General features: G+C 39.1%; 3 protein-coding genes across 5 annotated transcripts; all 3 read right to left on the bottom strand.

Annotated features, from left to right (window-relative positions):
- Positions 1-3,641, bottom strand: ccna2 (cyclin A2). 2 transcript variants are annotated; one of them, XM_029441737.1, is made up of 8 exons: positions 3,048-3,641; positions 2,097-2,355; positions 1,833-1,939; positions 1,458-1,681; positions 1,152-1,356; positions 919-1,044; positions 643-776; positions 1-544 (listed from the first exon to the last, which is right to left on the bottom strand). In XM_029441737.1, exons 1-8 carry the CDS (start codon positions 3,264-3,266, stop codon positions 493-495), a joined length of 1,326 nt encoding a protein of 441 aa, XP_029297597.1. In that variant the 5' UTR covers positions 3,267-3,641; the 3' UTR covers positions 1-492. The 2 variants fall into 2 exon arrangements, with proteins under 2 accessions (XP_029297597.1, XP_029297598.1); XM_029441738.1 differs by having other exon boundaries at positions 919-1,032; positions 3,048-3,266.
- Positions 3,642-5,063: 1,422 nt separating this feature from the next.
- On the bottom strand, positions 5,064-11,951 carry bbs7 (Bardet-Biedl syndrome 7). 2 transcript variants are annotated; one of them, XM_029441565.1, is made up of 19 exons: positions 11,443-11,951; positions 11,203-11,268; positions 10,788-10,850; positions 10,506-10,681; positions 10,212-10,398; positions 10,043-10,115; positions 9,837-9,944; positions 9,619-9,749; positions 9,176-9,260; positions 8,842-8,944; positions 8,533-8,725; positions 8,336-8,410; positions 8,171-8,239; positions 7,818-7,957; positions 7,291-7,455; positions 7,035-7,144; positions 6,837-6,940; positions 6,564-6,687; positions 5,064-5,706 (listed from the first exon to the last, which is right to left on the bottom strand). In XM_029441565.1, exons 1-19 carry the CDS (start codon positions 11,476-11,478, stop codon positions 5,573-5,575), a joined length of 2,142 nt encoding a protein of 713 aa, XP_029297425.1. In that variant the 5' UTR covers positions 11,479-11,951; the 3' UTR covers positions 5,064-5,572. The 2 variants fall into 2 exon arrangements, with proteins under 2 accessions (XP_029297425.1, XP_029297426.1); XM_029441566.1 differs by having other exon boundaries at positions 8,171-8,236.
- Positions 11,952-12,604: 653 nt separating this feature from the next.
- tmem33 (transmembrane protein 33) lies at positions 12,605-18,219 on the bottom strand. Its single transcript, XM_029440878.1, has 8 exons — positions 18,124-18,219; positions 16,907-16,974; positions 15,946-16,040; positions 15,652-15,839; positions 15,351-15,418; positions 14,968-15,101; positions 14,634-14,717; positions 12,605-13,711 (listed from the first exon to the last, which is right to left on the bottom strand). The coding sequence occupies exons 2-8, from the start codon at positions 16,952-16,954 to the stop codon at positions 13,582-13,584; spliced, it is 747 nt and encodes a 248-aa protein (XP_029296738.1). The 5' UTR covers positions 16,955-16,974; positions 18,124-18,219; the 3' UTR covers positions 12,605-13,581.
- Between the last annotated feature and the right edge of the window lie 758 nt (positions 18,220-18,977).

The raw sequence follows: 18,977 nt of genomic DNA, 5'->3' as shown, positions 1-18,977 counted from the left end.
GTCTTTCTTTAAATGAATTTTATTTACAAGAGCCATATTTTACAGTGCAGATGGAGCCTTGAAAAGCTGTTAACTTCCAAGACACCAATTTAATGAGACAGCCAACTCCATTAGACAAAACGTACTTTAATCTGCATCCGATGAGGTCAAAGGTTAACTGCCAGCAACTCAAACCATTAAAAAGTGGAAAAACAGGTTCAGAGTTAAGCTCATCATAGGTCTGTAGATTAAAGCAGACAGTGGTGATACGACCTTTACATTTTGTCTGCGACTAAAAGTCAACATTAAAACTGCTTGATTAACCAACACAACTGTAGCATCTGCTATGTCAGGATTGAGTATATAAAAATACCTTTAAAAACTCTAAACATCGTGCGCTACTCCAAGAAGAGCAGGCCATGTCATTTGAAATTGTGGCACACATCATTTAAAAAAAAATATTAAAGATTGACGGGGTACAAAACTCTACATTGACATGGGGAGAGGGAGAAGTTAGTTCAGCAGCAATTTCGTTGGAGCATCGATGAGGGAAACTTCAGAGTACCTGGAGGAGAAAGAAGCATTTTAGAACATTGGTCAGACCGTATTAAATTAAGTCAATTCAAAGCCTCCATAATGAAAGTTTAGCAGCAGCCTACGTACTTGGGGCCTTTGTACTTCTCCCGAACAGACTGCTGGGAGTGCTGAGCAGCATTGAGGCAAGTTTGGTGCAGATCTTCAATGCATGGCATCAGATCTTCAAGGGAGTAGCCCGTCATCTCTGTCAAGGACTTTGGCTGAGGAGGACACAACTAGTCAGGTGGCTGGTTTGCACACAGAAGCCCAATGTTTCCCCATTAGTGGAAACTGGATGCAAAGACTGAAGACTGGACAAACAGCTGAGATAAAACATGCAAGACTGGCCTGTCCCAAACTTACCCATGAGCCACCAGTCACCGTGTGGTTTGCCAGGGCGTAGGCTGCAGCAGATGTCTGTGATGGGAGGTACTTCAAGAAGGGATCTGAATCAACCAGACTGAGCTCCCCGAGATACTGAAAACAATGCTGAGGGCTCAATCAAATGACACATTGGCTATAAAACGCTTTCAAACCAGTGTCCATATAAACAGCAAGGCCAGATGTAAACGTTGTAATATTTTCTGAACACTCACCATTGCAAGACCCTCCACCTGTTTGTTAACCGCCTGATGGAGGAAGTACTGTGTGAGAAACTGGTTGATGGTTGGCGCTGCCAGATCAAAGGAGAGCACTTTAAGCACCAGATGCTCCATTCTTAACACTTGCTTCTTTGTGTAGGTGTCGTCTGTGATGTAAACAAACTCTGCCACCTCTGGGGGGTAGATCTCTTCAAATTTCCTGCATTTGATGAATAAATAAGGTCACTTCACACAGCAGGAAAGTCTTTTTAAAGATATACTTGGAATTTGAATGAGATTAAATTTAAAATGGGTACATACGAAGCCAACAGCATGGCAGCGGTGCCCACCAGCTGAAGCTTCCCCCTCAGGACAGACATGGAGGAGAGGAAGCGATCGATGTAGTTTACAGCCAGATAAAGTGTCTCATTCTGGAGCTTGTACTCTTCTCCAACCTCGACCAGCCAGTCCACCAGGATGGCCCTCATGCTGTTGGTGATGTCCGGCTGCTTCTTCATGTAGCCCGCTTTAGGCCTGGTTTTAAGCTGTGGAGCAAAACTAGTGTTACTTAAGAATCGACTTACAAGGTCAAAGCTCAACTGCATTTATAGAAAAGACTCATGACAAGCATATTATAACCTGCAAGTTGTGAGTGAAAGAATTTAGGCAACGATGCAGTGTGTAGGAATTTCTCACCTCCATCTCCCTCAGGTACGTGTGGATTTCAGCGGCATATTCTGGGACGTCGTTTACATCAACTGGTTTCTCCTCCCCCTCAACCACAGACATGTCCATGGGAGAGTCTGAAAGAAACGTTAACATTTAGTTCAATGAAAGTATCACATAAGAAACTAAGATCTGTGGTCAACCACTGATTCTATAAAGAAACAAATCAAGATTATACATTTTAGGACAATACGCAAGAGCAATGGTATATTTGTCCATGTGTTCACAACGCACCAAAGCTGACATCCATTGCTGATGGCATGTCAATGGTAGCCAGGGGCTGTCGGAGCCGTGCCACAGCACTGATTGTGATGGAAGCCTCTTCAGTGATGGACTTTGCTTTGACAGCGTCGACCACCGTCTGTGGCTTCTTGATGCAGGCGCCATCAGGCTCATCCACATGGATCTGGAAAGCTGGCAGCTTGGTGGAAGGCTTCTCCGAGCAGCTTTTGCCCAAATCTTCATTTTTGCAGGACGCGGATTGTGATGATTCCTAGAAGTAGAAAGCGGTCTGTTTAGATATGCATTGTCCCACAAGAGGAAATGATTTTAGCAGCATACAAACAATTGAAGATACTATAAACTACACAGAATATAACTTCAGGCTCATGCCATACAAAGCTGCAACGAGCATGCTAGAACAAAAAAGGTAGGGATTCAAGGGGCAGGTTATTTTGTATATAGACATTATTATAATATGGCACTTCAATCTATTGCATTCAATTTTAAAGAAACTATTTAATAGGATATCAGAGAGCACTTGTGTTGGATGCAACAGCCCCCCCGCCCCAAATGTGTTATTGTCAATAGAGAAGGCGGGAGGACCGTTCGTACATACAATTAAACAAATAAAATCAGAAGAGTATATTGAAGAATCAAATTAAAACCGTTGAATACAGCAGTAAAAGTTTAAAGTATCACTAATGGAGATATTAAAATGGCGGACAGTCTGGTTAACAGAAGTAGCACATTTATTTAAAGCTACATTTAAATATATCTGCAAGTTACAAAAACAATAAAGCAGGTTAAATCTGCAGTAAGAACCAACATTAGTAAAAAAATTAACTGGCAAGACAACAGAAATTTGCCTCCAAAAACTACAACAGCACCCCTTTATTCATTAGTCAGTAGCAAACACTAGCTCGAGCTAGGCGAGCCATGTAGCATTGCTGCCCCCAAACGGACCTGTTTCGTGCCGCGCTGGTTCTGGGCTTTGCTCCGCAGGTTGTTCTGCAGGGCTCCTAGGACGGTTCTGCTGCTGGCGGCTTGTTTCGGTGCCAGGTTCTCTTGGTTCTCACTTGCAGCAGCTCGGGCTTTTAGCGAGCCTCTCAGTCGTGACAGCATATTCTCTTGGTTGTGAAACTCACTCGCCGCGCTGCCCTGTCCTCTGTTAGCTCCTGACATGTTTCCTCTCAAACAAAAAACGTTTGCTTAAGATACTACAGCTGGCGTGTGCTCTTGTAGATACACAAATGTATTAAAAACGTGAAATGATCGCGTATGGAAGGCTATCTGTGGAGGCTAGCTATAGCTGCTAGCTTGCTGTGGAAGGTTAAAGAATCGTGTTGAGATGGCAACAACACTCGGAACTGCGGCGCTTAAATAAACAAAGCAGACAAACAAAACGAAATGCACTGCTGGCAGTTCAATCACAAAAGGTCAAAATGTGTGTTTCAAGTCGCCATACTCGTGAGAAGTTCCGAAAAATTCTACCAACCCGCAAAGAAGCAGCAGCTAGCCTGGATCCATATACACAGAAACATGTAGTATAGTAGGGAGCTCTTTCTCAGTTCAAGTAGCCCGCGAGGATTGAAACGGACCAATCACAGGCCGCACAGGCAGTGACGTAGTCAGATGTACGGGAGCCGGAAGAGTACAATGTTCGCTTAAAATTACAAATGCACAACCGGTTTGACACATTTGAACATAAAAACGTTATTTAGAAGTAACAGCTGCAGGATAATGTCAGTGGTGTTCAGAGCGTTTACTTAAGTAAGACTAGTAATACCAAGGTTTGCATTCAAAGGTATTAGCATCAAAATATACTTTAAATTACCTAAAGTAAATATAACTATAATTATGTCCCTGGATTATAATTATAGATACATTAATGTGTATGCATCACTAATGTTGCAGCTGGTAAAGGTAGAGCTCATTTAAATTACTTTATATATTGCTGGATAGCTACATTTATAATAACATATAATCAGAATCTGTTTTTTTACCAAGTAGTTTTTACATAAAAGGAATTTGCTTTGATTTATTGGTGCATAACATAGTAAGAGAAAATGCAATCACAAATAAAAGCAAGTATTGCAAGAAGTGCTTAGAAGAAGTGTCATTCTTAGAAGTGGTAGTTTTGTGCAGAAATGTGCAAAATTGTCCAAGGAATGTGCTAAGGCTCACAGTACGAAGTATAAAAACAATATGCAATGTGGATATATATATATATAGAGATAAAGATGTGCGGTAATGTACATCATAATGTATTAGTTTATTTATATTTCTAATCTCAATCTGCAAAGTAACTACTAACTATTGCCTTCCAAAATGTAGTGGAGTAGAAGTATAAAGTAGTATAAAATAGAAATACTCAAATAAACTACCTCAAAATGTCTTGAGTAAATGTACTTAGTTACATGTTACCACTGGATAATCTTCACCGATGCAGAAAATACAAACGAATGCATGTATTGACGTGTATTTGCTCCGACCATAGATGATTTGACATAAAGCATCACACCTTTTCTTCTTATGGAGCAGTGGAGGATTTCAGATCCTTTACTTTAGTAAAAGTAGCAACACCACAACATACAAATACAGAATAAAGTTCTGTATTCAAAATGTTAATTTGTAGGTACAGAAGTATCAGCAACATATATTTAAAATGCTCATTATGCAGCAGAATGGCCTCTGTTGGAGTTATATTATTATTACTGATGCATTAATATAATTTAGGCAGCATTTTAGTAAAAATATTTGCATCTTAAATGCAGTGAAGCGGGAGTATAAAGTAGCATACAATGGAAATACTCAAATGAAGAACTTGCTGTAATGCAGTGACAGTGATGTGCCAGCTTGCAGTGGTGGATGGTAATTGATTTATGGACTTCTTCCCAATCAAGTGATTGCAGATGTAATAATTAAATGAAAGAGACTTTGGCGTGTTGTGTGGAAAAATGACTCAACATTTGTTATATATGAATCTTTTTATCACATCTTCCTGTAGACTTTCATCATGTTGTATTTCTTCACTATACTTCCCATCAGCCCCTTGAGTGACACATCTTTCAATGGTTACACACAAACTCCAAGTATTATTACAAGAGGGGGGAATCACAGTGCTATTATAATAATGATACAACAACATACATTCTGTGTGCTTTTAACTAGCTTATATATCGTCACTGAAATGTCAAACCTCAACCAACGCTCAGACACTAATACAACCTGCACTATCCCGGTAACCATGTCGTGGTTTATTAATCACCACCCTTGTTTTTAGAGGCTATCAAAATATATTATAAATATTTAAATACTGTACACCACAAAGAGGACAAACAGTATCTAAAACACAGTATGACAACATAACATTGACACTGATAATAACTACCATATAACAGGACTTTTGTATTTACAATACAAAAATAGCACAAATAGAGGCGCTGCAAGACAAGGAAATAAATAAATACCCTCTGATCTACATGTTATCATGCCTCGTTAAAAAAGTCTAACAGAGAATTTAATTCATAATTATCGAGTATCTCCAGCAATGACGACACCTTGGATTTCACATTCTGGCCTTTAAACTTGAATTTGTCGATGAAGAGGTCTGTGATCATTCCTACAGGGAAGAAAAGATATATTAGTTACCAGCTGCCAACAAACTGTTTATTGAGAAATGTAAAACAATATAACACTTATGCATCACTAGGGACATTTTAATTTTACATTTTGATTGTGTTAAGTTCAACCTCCGCTTCTATAATGATTCAATAATAAACCGTGTAACCAAAATACAGACATAAAACATGTATTATATTATATCAGGCTTTACATTTAGAGCCCTGGCTTCACAAGTGTGGTTCATACCATGTTCCACCACTGAGCCATTGTCTCATGTTTGACTGTGGAGCTAATAAATGCTATGTTCATGGTTTCCACTAATGCTGCTGTATTATGTGTTTGTGATTAGCAACAACATTCATTCTGCATCAGACGTGTCCAAGGCTGTAAAGAGAAATGTCCTCCTTACAATTAGTATACAGAAAATTATTTAATTATTGTGTCTTCATAAAAAAACAGTGACATTGTGTAAACAAACTGCATTTAAAAGGTTTAAAAGTCTGAATATTAATGCATATTTGATAGTTATAATCAGGACAGATGTTGCTTAAGAGATGTATGTCAGTGAAAGTGGAAAATAATATTAATATATATTATTTTTTTAGCTTTAGGAAGGGGACATTTTTGACAGTGCGGGTTATTTTTGTATATTTTATAAATCTGCACTTTTCTTTTAAAATGCATTCAAATCAATGTAGTTGCTAATCCCAGATATATCCCAGACTGTGGAAACATGTCTGTGTTTTCTTTCTTCCCTTAACAACTGCACTTAAAGGGTTGACATTCTGAAAATGAATGAATGCAATAAAAAGGATAAGAGTGTCAGAGGTGTCAAATGTATTGATAATACTGCACCATAAAGCCTCTCGAGGTGCGCTGGCTGCTTCTTGTACTCCTCGAGGAGATTAGTGGACTGATCCAAGATGTTGCGATACTCGGGGATGAGGAAGTCAGCGGTTCCCTCATGGACCTGAAGCTCCTACCAATCACAAACAATCAGAGAGGAAGTGGAGGTAAGTAAGTGTTCTCTCAAAAAGCCTTTCAACAGCCCAGAGACAACCAAATGTGGGTTTGTGGGCATGCACAGTGAATACAAAGTGGATTTCTCCTGTAAGAACCAATACGTACCTTCAGTGCATCGATAAGCTGAACTTTTCTAGCCAACAACAACTGGTACTCCAGTTTTGGATGTATCATCTTCAGGGTGTAGCTCACAGACTCATCATTGATATCTGGAAACGAACAAAAAACATTTCATTTAATCAAAAATGTTTTGGTAGAAATATCTTCCTGGAACGTATCTGTCAGCAGACATAATGCACATACCATATGAAATGTTCAGATTGATTTTCCTCTTGGTGGCTTCTTTAGAGAGAACATCACTCAGTATGGAGATGGTAGAGATGTTGTCTGACTTGAAGTGACCCTCCCCTTTGCTAAAATTACAAATACAATTTAAATATTTGATTTCTGAGATTATAAACACAAATCCCTGCCGAATTAGTGGAAACGTAAATAAACATTTCTAGGGGCATCAGACAGGAAGTGTCGCAGAGCCTTTCTACCGTCTGCTTGTGTTTACCAGTAGGTTGCTTCAAGCTGTGTCCCAAGGAAAGTGTTATGAAAAAAGAAAGCGATGTTCTCTCCTGCCGGTGTTTTCTCAGGCACCTCTGGCAAACAGAAGACCACCCAGGAGTGGATCTCAGCAAAACTGAACTGCCCCACCAGACTGAGCCTGTTCATGGGCCTGTGTGACAGATCGAGACAAAGAAAGATGTATTTCGTAAAGTCAAAATGACGAGTAAAAAACTGCTAGATGATAAGAATATCACATGATCTCATTCTGATGATAAACAATTAAAAACATAGTTCTCAGCAACTTGTTGGCATTAACATAGAGCTTCACTAAGATCACTGGCCGACAGTTGCTGTTGTTTTAAAAGGTTTTCTTTAATACAATCTAACAATTAAATACTATTTCTGTGTATAACTCCATACCGTATTAGATTACATATCTGATGCACCAGGCTACCACTCCAGTGGGATTGACATTTACCTGAATTTGGACATCAAAACGAACCAAACCTTTGCACCTTATTTGTTCTTTACCTTTCTTGGTCTATGCTGTGCGTCCGCTGGTGGAGGGACAGAGGTTTGATCTGGTACTGGCGGACCTGGCATGTCTTGGGTTGCAGTCTGGGGGTAATGTAGGCCTGCAGGGTCCCATACTGTCCTTCGATGGACCTCACCTAGAACAGGATGAAACATTATTTTTCTGCGGTACATCATTAAATAGTTTAAGCAAATGGAATATGTGGCTCCAGGAACGTTTCTACTTTTGGTAAAGTGATTGATGCAATGAGCACCTGAGTACTGACTGTGACTAGGTTTATTATGGTATTGCAGCTTTTACGTCAAAGACGTAGAAGTAACAATATGCAGAGTTTTGATGGAAGTGTTACCTTGAGCTCAAGTCTGGTAGTGTTAGCCTGACATCTGTACGTGGCCAGGAGGAAGTTTCCATTAGGCTGCTAGAGACAGAATAAATAAGTCAGAGTTGTGGGAGCAGCAGGTTCATGACCTTTTCTATAAAGTGTGTCTGTGTAGAAAGAGTTTACAAAGCTCACCTCTGAATCACATTCACTGAAACTGACAACAGCTGAGTTCTTATCCACATCCAGCAGGTCTATGGGGACGTCACTCTGCATAGAAGATTCATCTTTAACTTACATTTGACATGTTTATGTCTGCAACATGGACTCAAGAGCATGATTTATTATGAGGAGAGTCTGTAGGCACCAGGGGGATTTATTAATGCACAGACCTGGAGCAGCAGATTGTCGATGGCGGTCTGCACCTCAAGCGTGAGGCTGTAGCTGGCATCGTCCTGGCAGAGGGTGAACTTGTCATTGATGCTGAAGACGGGCACAGCAGAGACGGCTGTGCTCGACTGAGAGGTCTGCTGGTACTGCTCACGGCCCTGCAGGACCTTAACCTGCAGCTGCTCCAGCTCCGTCCTGGAAGGGAACATTATTGAAGGTGTACTTAAACGATTACATAGTGAGTCAAACACATTGAAAAGGCACAACAACATACTGTATAATGAGAAGATTAAGCGCTTTGTTGTCGGTACCTGAGTGCTTCTACTTTGGTCTGGATCTCCTTGCTCATTCTGACCTCGTCTCCGGGGCCGGCCTCAGCTTTCTGGGGCTCAGTGGTCAGACCAGTCACCCACCCTGAGAGAGGTAATGACAACAAAGGGGAATATGCTGCACGACAGATCTCCTTCATATACTCTATAATAAACTGTTGGGTTAACATGTCAGACAGTCCTAGAAATGATTGTACATCTCTAATCAAATATGAAGTATTGCAGGTACGGATAGTTTTATAGGCAGAACAACAAACATATTTTCTTCTCTGAGAGTACATTTGGGAACACTCAGTGCACTGTTTTTAAATCTGACCTGTGTAAGTGGCAGTCAAGACCTCATCATAAGACTCCTTTCCAACGCAGCCACCCTGGATGGAAGTGATGCTCTCTGACAACACCTGAAGTCAGGAGAGACAGGGAACTTAGGCCATGAATGATCCGTACCAATCATGTAATCAAATCTAAGAAAGGCCAGAAAGGTATCAATGCAGGGATGATATACCGAATACTATCTTATAAAAATGTAAGCAATTGTTTTCTTTATAGTTTTATAAAAAGGGACACAGACTTGAATATATCTGGGTATGAAAAAATCAACTGACATACAGGATTGGCTTTTCTAAAATGTTGCGGAACAGTATGATGCAGCATAGTACGGCTGCATGATACTGACAAAACTACACATTGGAGTGAATTGGTCCGGAAATTGAAGCGAGTAAATTGATAAAAGATGAGTTGTGCTGGGCATAAACTCACATGCTCAAAGCGTAATGTGGGCTCACTGGCACTGTCGAAACCATAGACCTCGACCGTCCCATCATCCCTGCCCACCAGGATGTCATTCACTCCGTCTCCCACAATGTCATAAGTGTCGATGCAAAGAATTCCTGATGGGAGACAGAAGACTGTACATCTAGGACGAGGGTGCAACAAACTAAATGTGAACCCCTGGTGTAGTCCTGTAAACAACATACCTCCTTTCTTTTTGTCGTTGTCGATCTCCCACTTGGTCGCAGCCGAGGCCTCACCGATCTGGACCAACCCTATTTTGCCATCTGTAGTTCCATAGAGGATTTCCTGTCCTGTAGAGAAATCATTGACGTTATGTCAGATCTATTCCGTATAAAGCAGTCTTATGTTTTATTGCTTTAGTACACAGCACACAGAGAGCTCAACTCACCTCCATCTTTGTTGTACAGTTCCAAGACCGATGGAGGGCCAGGGACTTCAATGTCATAGGAAAGCTCAGAGCCCTACAGAACACAAAAAACACAGAGAATAATGAATCTTTTTGAGGTGAATAAACCTACTGTATCAAAATCAGAACAGCAAATATGATCTTAGTCTACCTGCAAGACTCTGAGAACCCGATCTTGGCAGGCCAGGACCGGGATGAAGCGAGTCAGGTTTTCTGATGAAAAACACGTGATATCATTGATTTTGTCTCCAGAGAGGTAGTAGTCTTGGTCCTTGCAGTCACAGTAGTGGTTGTAGATGTAACTCGCGCACACAAAAAGGTCAGCGCCGGAGACATGCCTGGAAAGAAGAGAACCAACACGGCTCAAAATAGTGTAAATCACACAGTTCTGCATGAACCAACCAAGCAGTGCAAGTTAATCGAAAAGGGGAGAAGTGGCTCCTACATAGCGTTAATGCTCTCAGTGAGGTTGGCTTCAAAGGTGAGGAACTGTTTGCCTTTCCTGGTGAATCCTCGGACCTGAGAGCCAGAACAAACAAAGATCTTTTCTTGTGGAGTTCCCGCAGCTCCTCCGAGGTCCAATTTGGCTATTTTCTGCCCTGGAAGTGTTTTAAACACGGGCTGAAACAGAGAGTCAGATTTCTTTCCATTAGAAACTGATGCTCAACACATTAAGGTCCAACTGACTGTACAATAAGGAAATACAAATCCTAAACAGCACACTCACCACAGCTTCTCCCTTCTTCATCCCAAAACAAGTTATTATACCATCATGATCAGCAACAGCAACCTGAAACAAGGAGACAACCAACAATCATGACGCTGTAGTATGAATGAATGAATGAATAGTATATCCTGTTTGTTTGCAATGCAGTTTCATATGTAGAAATGTCACTACTTTGTCCTTATCCAATCTTTTAATGCATGCCTTGTTTTTGTAACACCGTAGCCAGGGACTACAGATGAAAAAAACAAACATTTTGACTAATTCTGAGATATTTTATTTTGTTTATCATGTGTATTTATTTATTTGCCCCTTCTCTCAAATAAACTAAACTAAACAGTTGAATTAAAACACAACAGCCACAAACTCTGATAAATCTAGGTTAGTGGTAAAGCGCATTATTCGGACAGATTAATACCTTTTGGGTTGCCTTTTTTCCCAGTGCTGGAAGCAGCTTCATAGTTTTCTGGGATGTCACACCAACCTGTGAGCACATAGCAAATGTACAGCAACAATAGTTTTTAAAACAAGGTTACTTGAGGGAAACACACTAAACGGACAGTAAATGTTAAAAAAACCCAGTGCTTGAATACAAATACTTATAAAAGGAGCAACATAAAGAAAACAAACCAGCGTCTGTAGGCCTACTTGGTGTTACCTGAATATAATCAACTCGATTAAGGTGGATCTCCATCTCCTTTCTCCACTGGGGGGTTTTATTTCAGGGGGGAAAAGTATAGAGTAAATCTTCCAGGTAGGTTACACAGTCATACAACTACAGGCATCACCTACAGCCATTAACAACTGGTCGACAAATGTCCATCCGAATTACAAGACGTTAGTTATGGTGAAGAGAGATTAACTGAGATTAGCTCGACGTGCTAACGTTAGCTAGTAAGCTAATTGGCTAACACGAGTTATTTGCACGCCAACTGTCTAATGTGGTGAAAAGATATCATCTTTCACTCAATCTACCGCGCGACATCAGAACACCGTCTGTATTTGTTTTAAAACCGGACGTAAACCTCTTTTAATGCGTATAGTAGTTCAAGTTAGGCACAAACGTTCAGGACCAGGTAAACGCAGCGCCCGTTGTCAATGGCAACGCTTCAGCCGCAACAAACTGTGATGTCATTGGATGACGAATAATGTCTCCTGATTCCTGATTGGTGGACTCGCAAAGATACTCTTCAGGATAGGCAACACAACAGCTCTGCCATACATTCTACTTGTGTTAAGTTTATAATGTTCAGTTTTTGGAATTGTGTTAATTCAATAATATATTAATAAATTAGATTAAATTAAAGGTGATGTTGTTTTGTATTGGGAGGGGTTTACATTTTTTTGTTCTTACTATTCACATACATTAAGGAAGCGGTTATTATTTTTACTATTACTACTCGTTTTGTCGAATCTCATTATGTTAAGGTAACACATATCCACAGTATTAGGATACACTGTCCTTTGGGGTTTCTTACCTCTCCTGCACAATCTAAGACGTGTTGGTTGTTACACTTTTGTTTTGATCACTTCCTTTGTGCTAATAAACTAGGCTGAACTAAATTGAACAGCTGTATTAAATACAGTGGACACTAAGTGTATAATGTCCCTACATGCTTGTAAATTGTGATATGTGCCTGGTGAAAGGGTGTAGCATAGGCCAAGGAAAAACCCCTTAAACACACAATCTATTTTATTACTTATGGAAACAGCCATGGTGGAGGTCTGTGCTCTGAGTGGCCTTTTAATTTATGATGTGTTGATTATAAAAGGTCAAGATCAACTACAGTAATCAAAACAAATTATATCCTCAAACCACATTCCTGTTCTTTAATTTTTTTATTGGTTTAATTAAGAGATCATTTTATTCTTGTCATAAAAATGTGGTTTGTCTGTAGGCAAAGAAACACATTTAACATGGCAGAAAAATAAATCAGAGCATGCATTATGCAAGAAAACTAGATAGCAACAAATATATGAAGCAAATTCAAAACAGCTCTCAGACTGAGAAACAAGGTGAGAATGCACTAAAACATGACAGGCATTGTGCAACTCATTTGAAATATATCCTACAGCAAAATGTCTGGTACCTTAAAATATTCTATAAAATACAGCAGATATCTTGTTTCTCAATTCAACATCCATTTTGACATCATACCTACATAGATTTTCAAGTTGTTAAAAGAGTGAGTTGATGGCATTGACAGAGTACATTTAAAAAGTTAGGCATTTAGACAAATCAGAGCATTGGATGCTTTGCACATAAAAAAGAAAAGAAAAAAGGAAGACAAATTGGACCGTGAAGAAACTGCAAACAAACCCCATCCTCCATTCAGCCAAGCACAACATGATCATTAAAAAAAGAACATTTTTAATTATGTATACGCACTATTTTTTTTAAGTTAATAATCTCAGAATGTTAATGTTTCATCATAATTTTATGAATAAATAAGGACATAAAAGGAACAAAAATTTAACAGCCGGTACATATAGATCACAGCTGATGTCTACTGAGCTGCATTCAGTGAACGTAACAAAGTGAGGGTGTCCACCGCTTGAATGAGGTCACATTAAGAAGATGGGGAAAGAAACATCACCATGAGACTTCAGTGCATTACTGGCTGCTCTTCAACTGTACTCAAATATACAGAGAAGTTGGAGCATAGACTGTAAAGTTGACATTCAAAAAACAGTTCCTTCTGTTGATGGCAATGTCTGTCCTCATCAAAGTTTAAGTCACATCTTAAAATGGTGGAAAAACAAAACATAAAGAAAACAAAACTTTTATGTAGAATAATCAGACCCCCGTGGGGGCGAGGCGGCTGATGAAGGCGATACTGCTGAGGCACATCTTCCTGAAGAAGGCGGGGCAGGCAGGCTTCATGATGAAGTGCTCCAGGAGAATTCGCAGCTCTGTGAACAAGGTGCTGGGGTGGAAACAGAGACGTTTATTACTCACATCTGACGGTGCAGTAAAGTCATTCTAAGGTTTTACATTTCTGAATAGCAGACCTGTAAAGAAGATTGCATATCATTTCATGTAATTCTACATCAGTTGTATATTGCCCGAATATTTATGTCTTAGTTTATATCTTTGCCCATCATTTTTGCTAAATCTGTGTACATCCATTTGATAAATATTCTGTCAATCAATCCTTCGTAGCAGATATACGTTTTTATCCCTTTTCAGTTGCTCTGGAGAGATTCAGGACTACAAGCGAGCTAAAACTAAGTTAGTACTGCCCAGTTTGGACAGTGAGAGCCTGTGTGTGTCCATTAAGTAAGTTTCCTTGTGTTACATCAGATTATATTCTACTGAAATCAAAAAGTTTAGTGTGTTTCTTTAGTTCTAATCACATTATTGTGCATAGGAAAATCTCTGAACTGCAACAATTATGTTGTATTATGCTAGATGACAATATATATATTAGTATGTTTCTTCACTAGAGCCGTTCTCTTTGTGCATTATGTCCATGGCACCGTTTTTGTCACTCGTCCCGTTTTGATTTTGTTCAGTTTGAAATCACTGCAGTAGACAAGGAACAGCTGATTCATGAAGTTTAAATGAGGAGAATTACTGGTTCCCATGGATGCAAATTACAGATCATGGCTCCAAACATGCCAAACATTTGGGTGTTTTCATTACATTTTTATTTATCGTTTCATTTGAATTAATCTTTACTTTGAAATGATAATTGTTTTAGTAACCAGCTGCAAAATAACTGAGAATCTGAGAGTATGCTTCAGGATTTCATCCCCCCCCCAAATTCTGAAATAATGACTAGATTGTTGTATATCATCATTTACACAAATACCCGAGTTTTGTGACAATATTGTTCAACATCTTACCGGCAGTATGGGTTTCTTCTGGATGTGTAGCGGAGGGTGAGGAATCGGTAGTAAATGAAAGGCAGCAGCAAGCTTCCCTGGCCACTGTCAAAGAGACAAAGTGAAACATGACATTACACAATTGTAGATTGTTCAATAAACAAAAACATTAATAAAACACTTTAAGACTCCTTTCCCACTGGCAGGAGACAATCTTTCTGTTTGTATCTGATGCAAGACAAAAGCCAGATGTTAGTGGGTTTTTGTCCAGTGGGAAAGAAGCTATAGGGTCATTGATCTGAAATGTCTCTTTACAATACGAAAAGAAAGAAACTATGTTTACATGTGCACTTACCTGAAGAGCATAAAAGCAGTGGCTGGCATCAAGAAGATCTCATTACATGCGATGAACTTCAGGATGTTCTGCTGATTGGATGTAAGTTTGTCCAAAAGGTTTCTGATGAACATCAGACTGCTGGGACCCACAGACTGCAAAGAAAGATTAAAACATCAGAAGCTGACAATAAAGCTGAGGTAAGTCAAGCAAAAGTTAATGTAATTATAAATAATCCGCTTTATTAGATTTTAAAGTTAAATTTGGGTCTTTGTGCAATGACTGGCTAACTGAATAGATGATTAAAACAACTCGGCTGGTGGTCATCTTCTACCTGGGGCTTTCTGTTATACACGTATAACCATCAGCATTAAAGGTCACGGCAGGTGTTGCCTCATACTCACATCAAGGACTTTCTTTGTGTAGGTAGTTGCGTGAAGCAATGAAAAGAGGAAGACTGGGAAGATGCTCACTGGACACAAGTGTTAAGGATCAACATATAAAAGACAGAGAATAAACATCCCACAATGAATTAGTGCAGTTATTAGAGTCGCATCATTTGTTGACATGATATGTTTAAATGATTAAAATCATGGGATCATCATGGGACTAATCAGAACCACTAAGTGCACCCGTGTTACGAAACAGATGATGTAATCATTTCAACAGATTTCCAGCACTATCCAGTTGAAGGTGAAAGGATACTCGTGATGGGGTAGGAGTTGACCAGGATGAGTGAGTAGAGCAGGTAATGACAACTATCTTCTTGAAGAGCCTGGGCCAGGAAAGCTCTGCTCAGCTGAAAGCGTGGAAGCCTTTGATGCAAGCGGAGGGCACTGGTGAGGGCGTTCGCTAACAAGGCTCGCTGATAGAAGTTAGCTGCTGCATAGGGTCTGAAATACACAAGCAGCCGCAATTATTCTGACCACTATTCAGACTGGGAGAAAAGAGAAAAGGGTGAAGGCAGTGTGTTGATGATCAGTCTCTGAATGTACTCACCCTAAGATCGGTAGAATAAACATTACGGAGCAGTAGACGGTGAAGAGTCGTGAAAGCCACATTGCAGTTTCTAGTTTGTTGCTGATTAAAAATTGCTGTGGAAAAAAGAAAAATCACATTCAGGAGTTTTTGGCAAATAAAAGTTGAAGGAAATGTGATGCTTAGTGTTGAACCTGCTCCATCACTTATAATATGACATGATGAGTGTGCAGTGTTTACTGTGCTAAGGGTTGAGGCTAAGTGCTGGGACACCATCATGACAGGGTGGGTCTTCTGTTGTCTCAGGTTTACTGACAACTGATTAGCTGAAAGTCTCAGGCCTCCACTCATGCTCTCTCATCAGTTAACATAAACCAGCCAGACTGAAAAACAACTTAATTCAATCTAGGAAGAAATGTCCCCGCCCTCTCATCAAAAGAGACATGATGCAGCTTTGCAGTTTACTAGCATAAAGACTACGTAAACCTGAACATGTTCACATTACAAAAAATGGCACATTTGTCATTTTTCAAGCATGAATGGCACAAATTCAGACAATTAAGCGATTATCAAAGTTGTTGCCGATTATTTTTCTGTTGATTGTCCAATCACTGCAGCTCTAAAATAAAAATGTGCTACGGCTACACTGATAAATAAAAATCATAAAACATCTTTACTTTCAGATAAGATGAAGCTGTGTATTTGTAAATGGTGGAATGCCCTGCACAGAATAATGCACTGCTCTGACACAAATACCACCTTTGAGCAACATGTAATATTTCATTAAGCCCTGAATACTGAAGTTTCTGTTTGGATGACTCTGTAAAGGGTTTAGGGGCTATTTTCTCAGAAACCTCCAGAGCAACAAGACATAGTACCATTGTTTGTGTAGGCTGAGTTGTACTCCTTATGACAAGTATCTTTGTAGGAAGTCAGTAGTGCACCTTACAAGGTGAGAACTAGTTGGAAACAGCCAACTTACCACGAGCCCTAACTGGGGAGGAGGACTTTGTTGGTTTGCGTCAGCCATCTTTGGGAATGTGAGTTACTCTGTTGGGGACAAAAAGTAACATCATGAAGCAATACAGACTAGTCACTACTTACAATCGTTTCCTAGGGCGGCAACTAACAATTGTTTTCTTTATCGATTAGTCAGCCTACTATCTTTCTGTCAGGAAAACCATCATTTCCCAAAGAGGCATATTTAAAATTGAGTCGAACAAACAGTCCAAATCTCACTACACTACAATTCAGAGCGAGATAATGTATTAATAACAATAATAATAACAATATTACTACATTATTATTATTACTCGTAATAATTATCTTACAGATTTAGTTACTATTTACTTCACAAATTAATATTTTTACATACAAACATGATTCACAGGAAAAAGAATTCTGCATTGAGTATATCTTCCCTGATTATACTTATTATAGTATAATCACAAGACTAAAATGTTCAATGCAGGACTTTTACTTGTAACAGAGTATTATTACAGTGTGGTATTTACTGAAGTAACATGTTTAATGCAGGACTTTTACTTGTAACAGAGTATTATTACAGTGTGGTATTTACTGAAGTAACATGTTTAATGCAGGACTTTTACTTGTAACAGAGTATTATTACAGTGTGGTATTGAATACTTCCTCCCCCACTGGTTTATAGCTTTACTATTTCAGCTGAAACTAGAAAGACACTATGTTTTTTAACAGCAAGATTTGTGGGACTAACCGTCATAGGAAAAACAGCATAGAAATAAATGAATTATTATATTAATAATTAGCTAAAAACAATGTGGAACATATAACGCTAGCTCGGCTACACTAGCTCACCTAGCCGTCGCTACTGTGGAGAAGTAATGACTATTTTATTAAATGGAGGACCGATGCAAACTGGAAATACTTGACTGTTACGCATTGCTATTGATTACAATGGATAAGTCCAGACAAACGTATTTTAGTAATCAGTTAAGACTTAAATCTGTGTTTTTTGAATGCTAATGCTAACGTTAGCGGCAGGTGGCTCTAGAATATTCTGTTACCATCGTTACTAGCATGTGAGCTAAACCCTCGGCTAACATTAGCTACCTCGCTAGCTCTGGTTACACTAGCCCAAGTTAGTAGTTTAAAGGAACTTGTACAGAATGAATAATCTTGTTAATAATATATACCGCAGTAATAAAGCACATAGTTTACCAGTGTTACAGCGTCGAAGCGTTACGTTGCGTGCTAGCTTGAAATTGACAGGCTGCTGGTCACCACACTGAAGTAAATGATCAGCTGACCTTCCGGAGCAACAAGGAAAGTGCCTCTCGCGATATTTGAGAAGGAAAGCTCGTGGATCACAGACAACACTGCCTTCTAGTGGTAAAATCAATGGACTGCAACAAGACCTGCTCTGTTATTCTGCTCTCCTAATTCTGACAGCAAGGGAAATTCATGTGCCAATAAAATGTACAATGCACTCAAAATAAAAACAAAAACAAAACAAAAAAACTGTTAAACATATGGTATCTTATACATTTTTTTTTGCATTTCATAACTGGCTCACGGGACATGAAGTGCAAAGTCATGGAATGAATCTTTATTATGTATAATAATGTATTCTGTATTAACCATGCTCCCCTACATTTACCTTTACTTCAGATCTCATTGTATATGCATATCTGTTTGCAATATAGTGTATAATAATATATGATCCACACTGTTAACCATTTATTTGACATTGCATATGGTATATATTTTTGATTTGCACCTTATTGTTATTATAGATTTTTGTATTTGTGCAATAGCGGCCCTGGACATTGTGGGATGCTGGGATAATATGGATGCATACATGGCGTTTTTGTGCACTGTGTGCAATAACTATGACATACCAAACCATCTACTGCACTTAAAACAATGCAACTACAGAATGCAATGTAGACAAACTCACAATTGAGAAATTATTTCACACAGTTTAAGAAAACATCACATTCAGAGCAGCTTAGTTTAATGTTTTGATGTCTTCAAATGGAATAAAATATTTGAACTTAAATGTTTTGTCTGTA

This window comes from Cottoperca gobio, chromosome 10, assembly GCF_900634415.1.
Source record: "Cottoperca gobio chromosome 10, fCotGob3.1, whole genome shotgun sequence".
Lineage (NCBI taxonomy): Eukaryota > Metazoa > Chordata > Actinopteri > Perciformes > Bovichtidae > Cottoperca > Cottoperca gobio.
Note: the sequence above shows the minus strand (reverse complement) of the source record. Positions and strands in the feature narration are given on the sequence as shown.

Bases quoted from the DNA above. Each gene is read 5' to 3' on its own strand.
- tmem33 (XM_029440878.1), bottom strand. From the start codon at position 16,954: ATGGCTGACGCAAACCAACAAAGTCCTCCTCCCCAGTTAGGGCTCGTG. The intron at 15,840-15,945 runs GTGAGTACATTC...TGTGTATTTCAG, and splicing joins TTTATTCTACCGATCTTAGG to ACCCTATGCAGCAGCTAACT. The intron at 15,102-15,350 runs GTGAGTATGAGG...CTTTCTTTGCAG, and splicing joins ACACAAAGAAAGTCCTTGAT to TCTGTGGGTCCCAGCAGTCT.
- ccna2 (XM_029441737.1), bottom strand. From the start codon at position 3,266: ATGTCAGGAGCTAACAGAGGACAGGGCAGCGCGGCGAGTGAGTTTCAC. The intron at 2,356-3,047 runs GTCCGTTTGGGG...TTCTACTTCTAG, and splicing joins ACCAGCGCGGCACGAAACAG to GAATCATCACAATCCGCGTC. The intron at 1,357-1,457 runs GTATGTACCCAT...CATCAAATGCAG, and splicing joins GCTGCCATGCTGTTGGCTTC to GAAATTTGAAGAGATCTACC.
- bbs7 (XM_029441565.1), bottom strand. From the start codon at position 11,478: ATGGAGATCCACCTTAATCGAGTTGATTATATTCAG. The intron at 10,116-10,211 runs GTAGACTAAGAT...TGTGTTCTGTAG, and splicing joins GGGTTCTCAGAGTCTTGCAG to GGCTCTGAGCTTTCCTATGA. The intron at 7,958-8,170 runs GTAACACTTCCA...ATCCTGTTCTAG, and splicing joins CTACCAGACTTGAGCTCAAG to GTGAGGTCCATCGAAGGACA.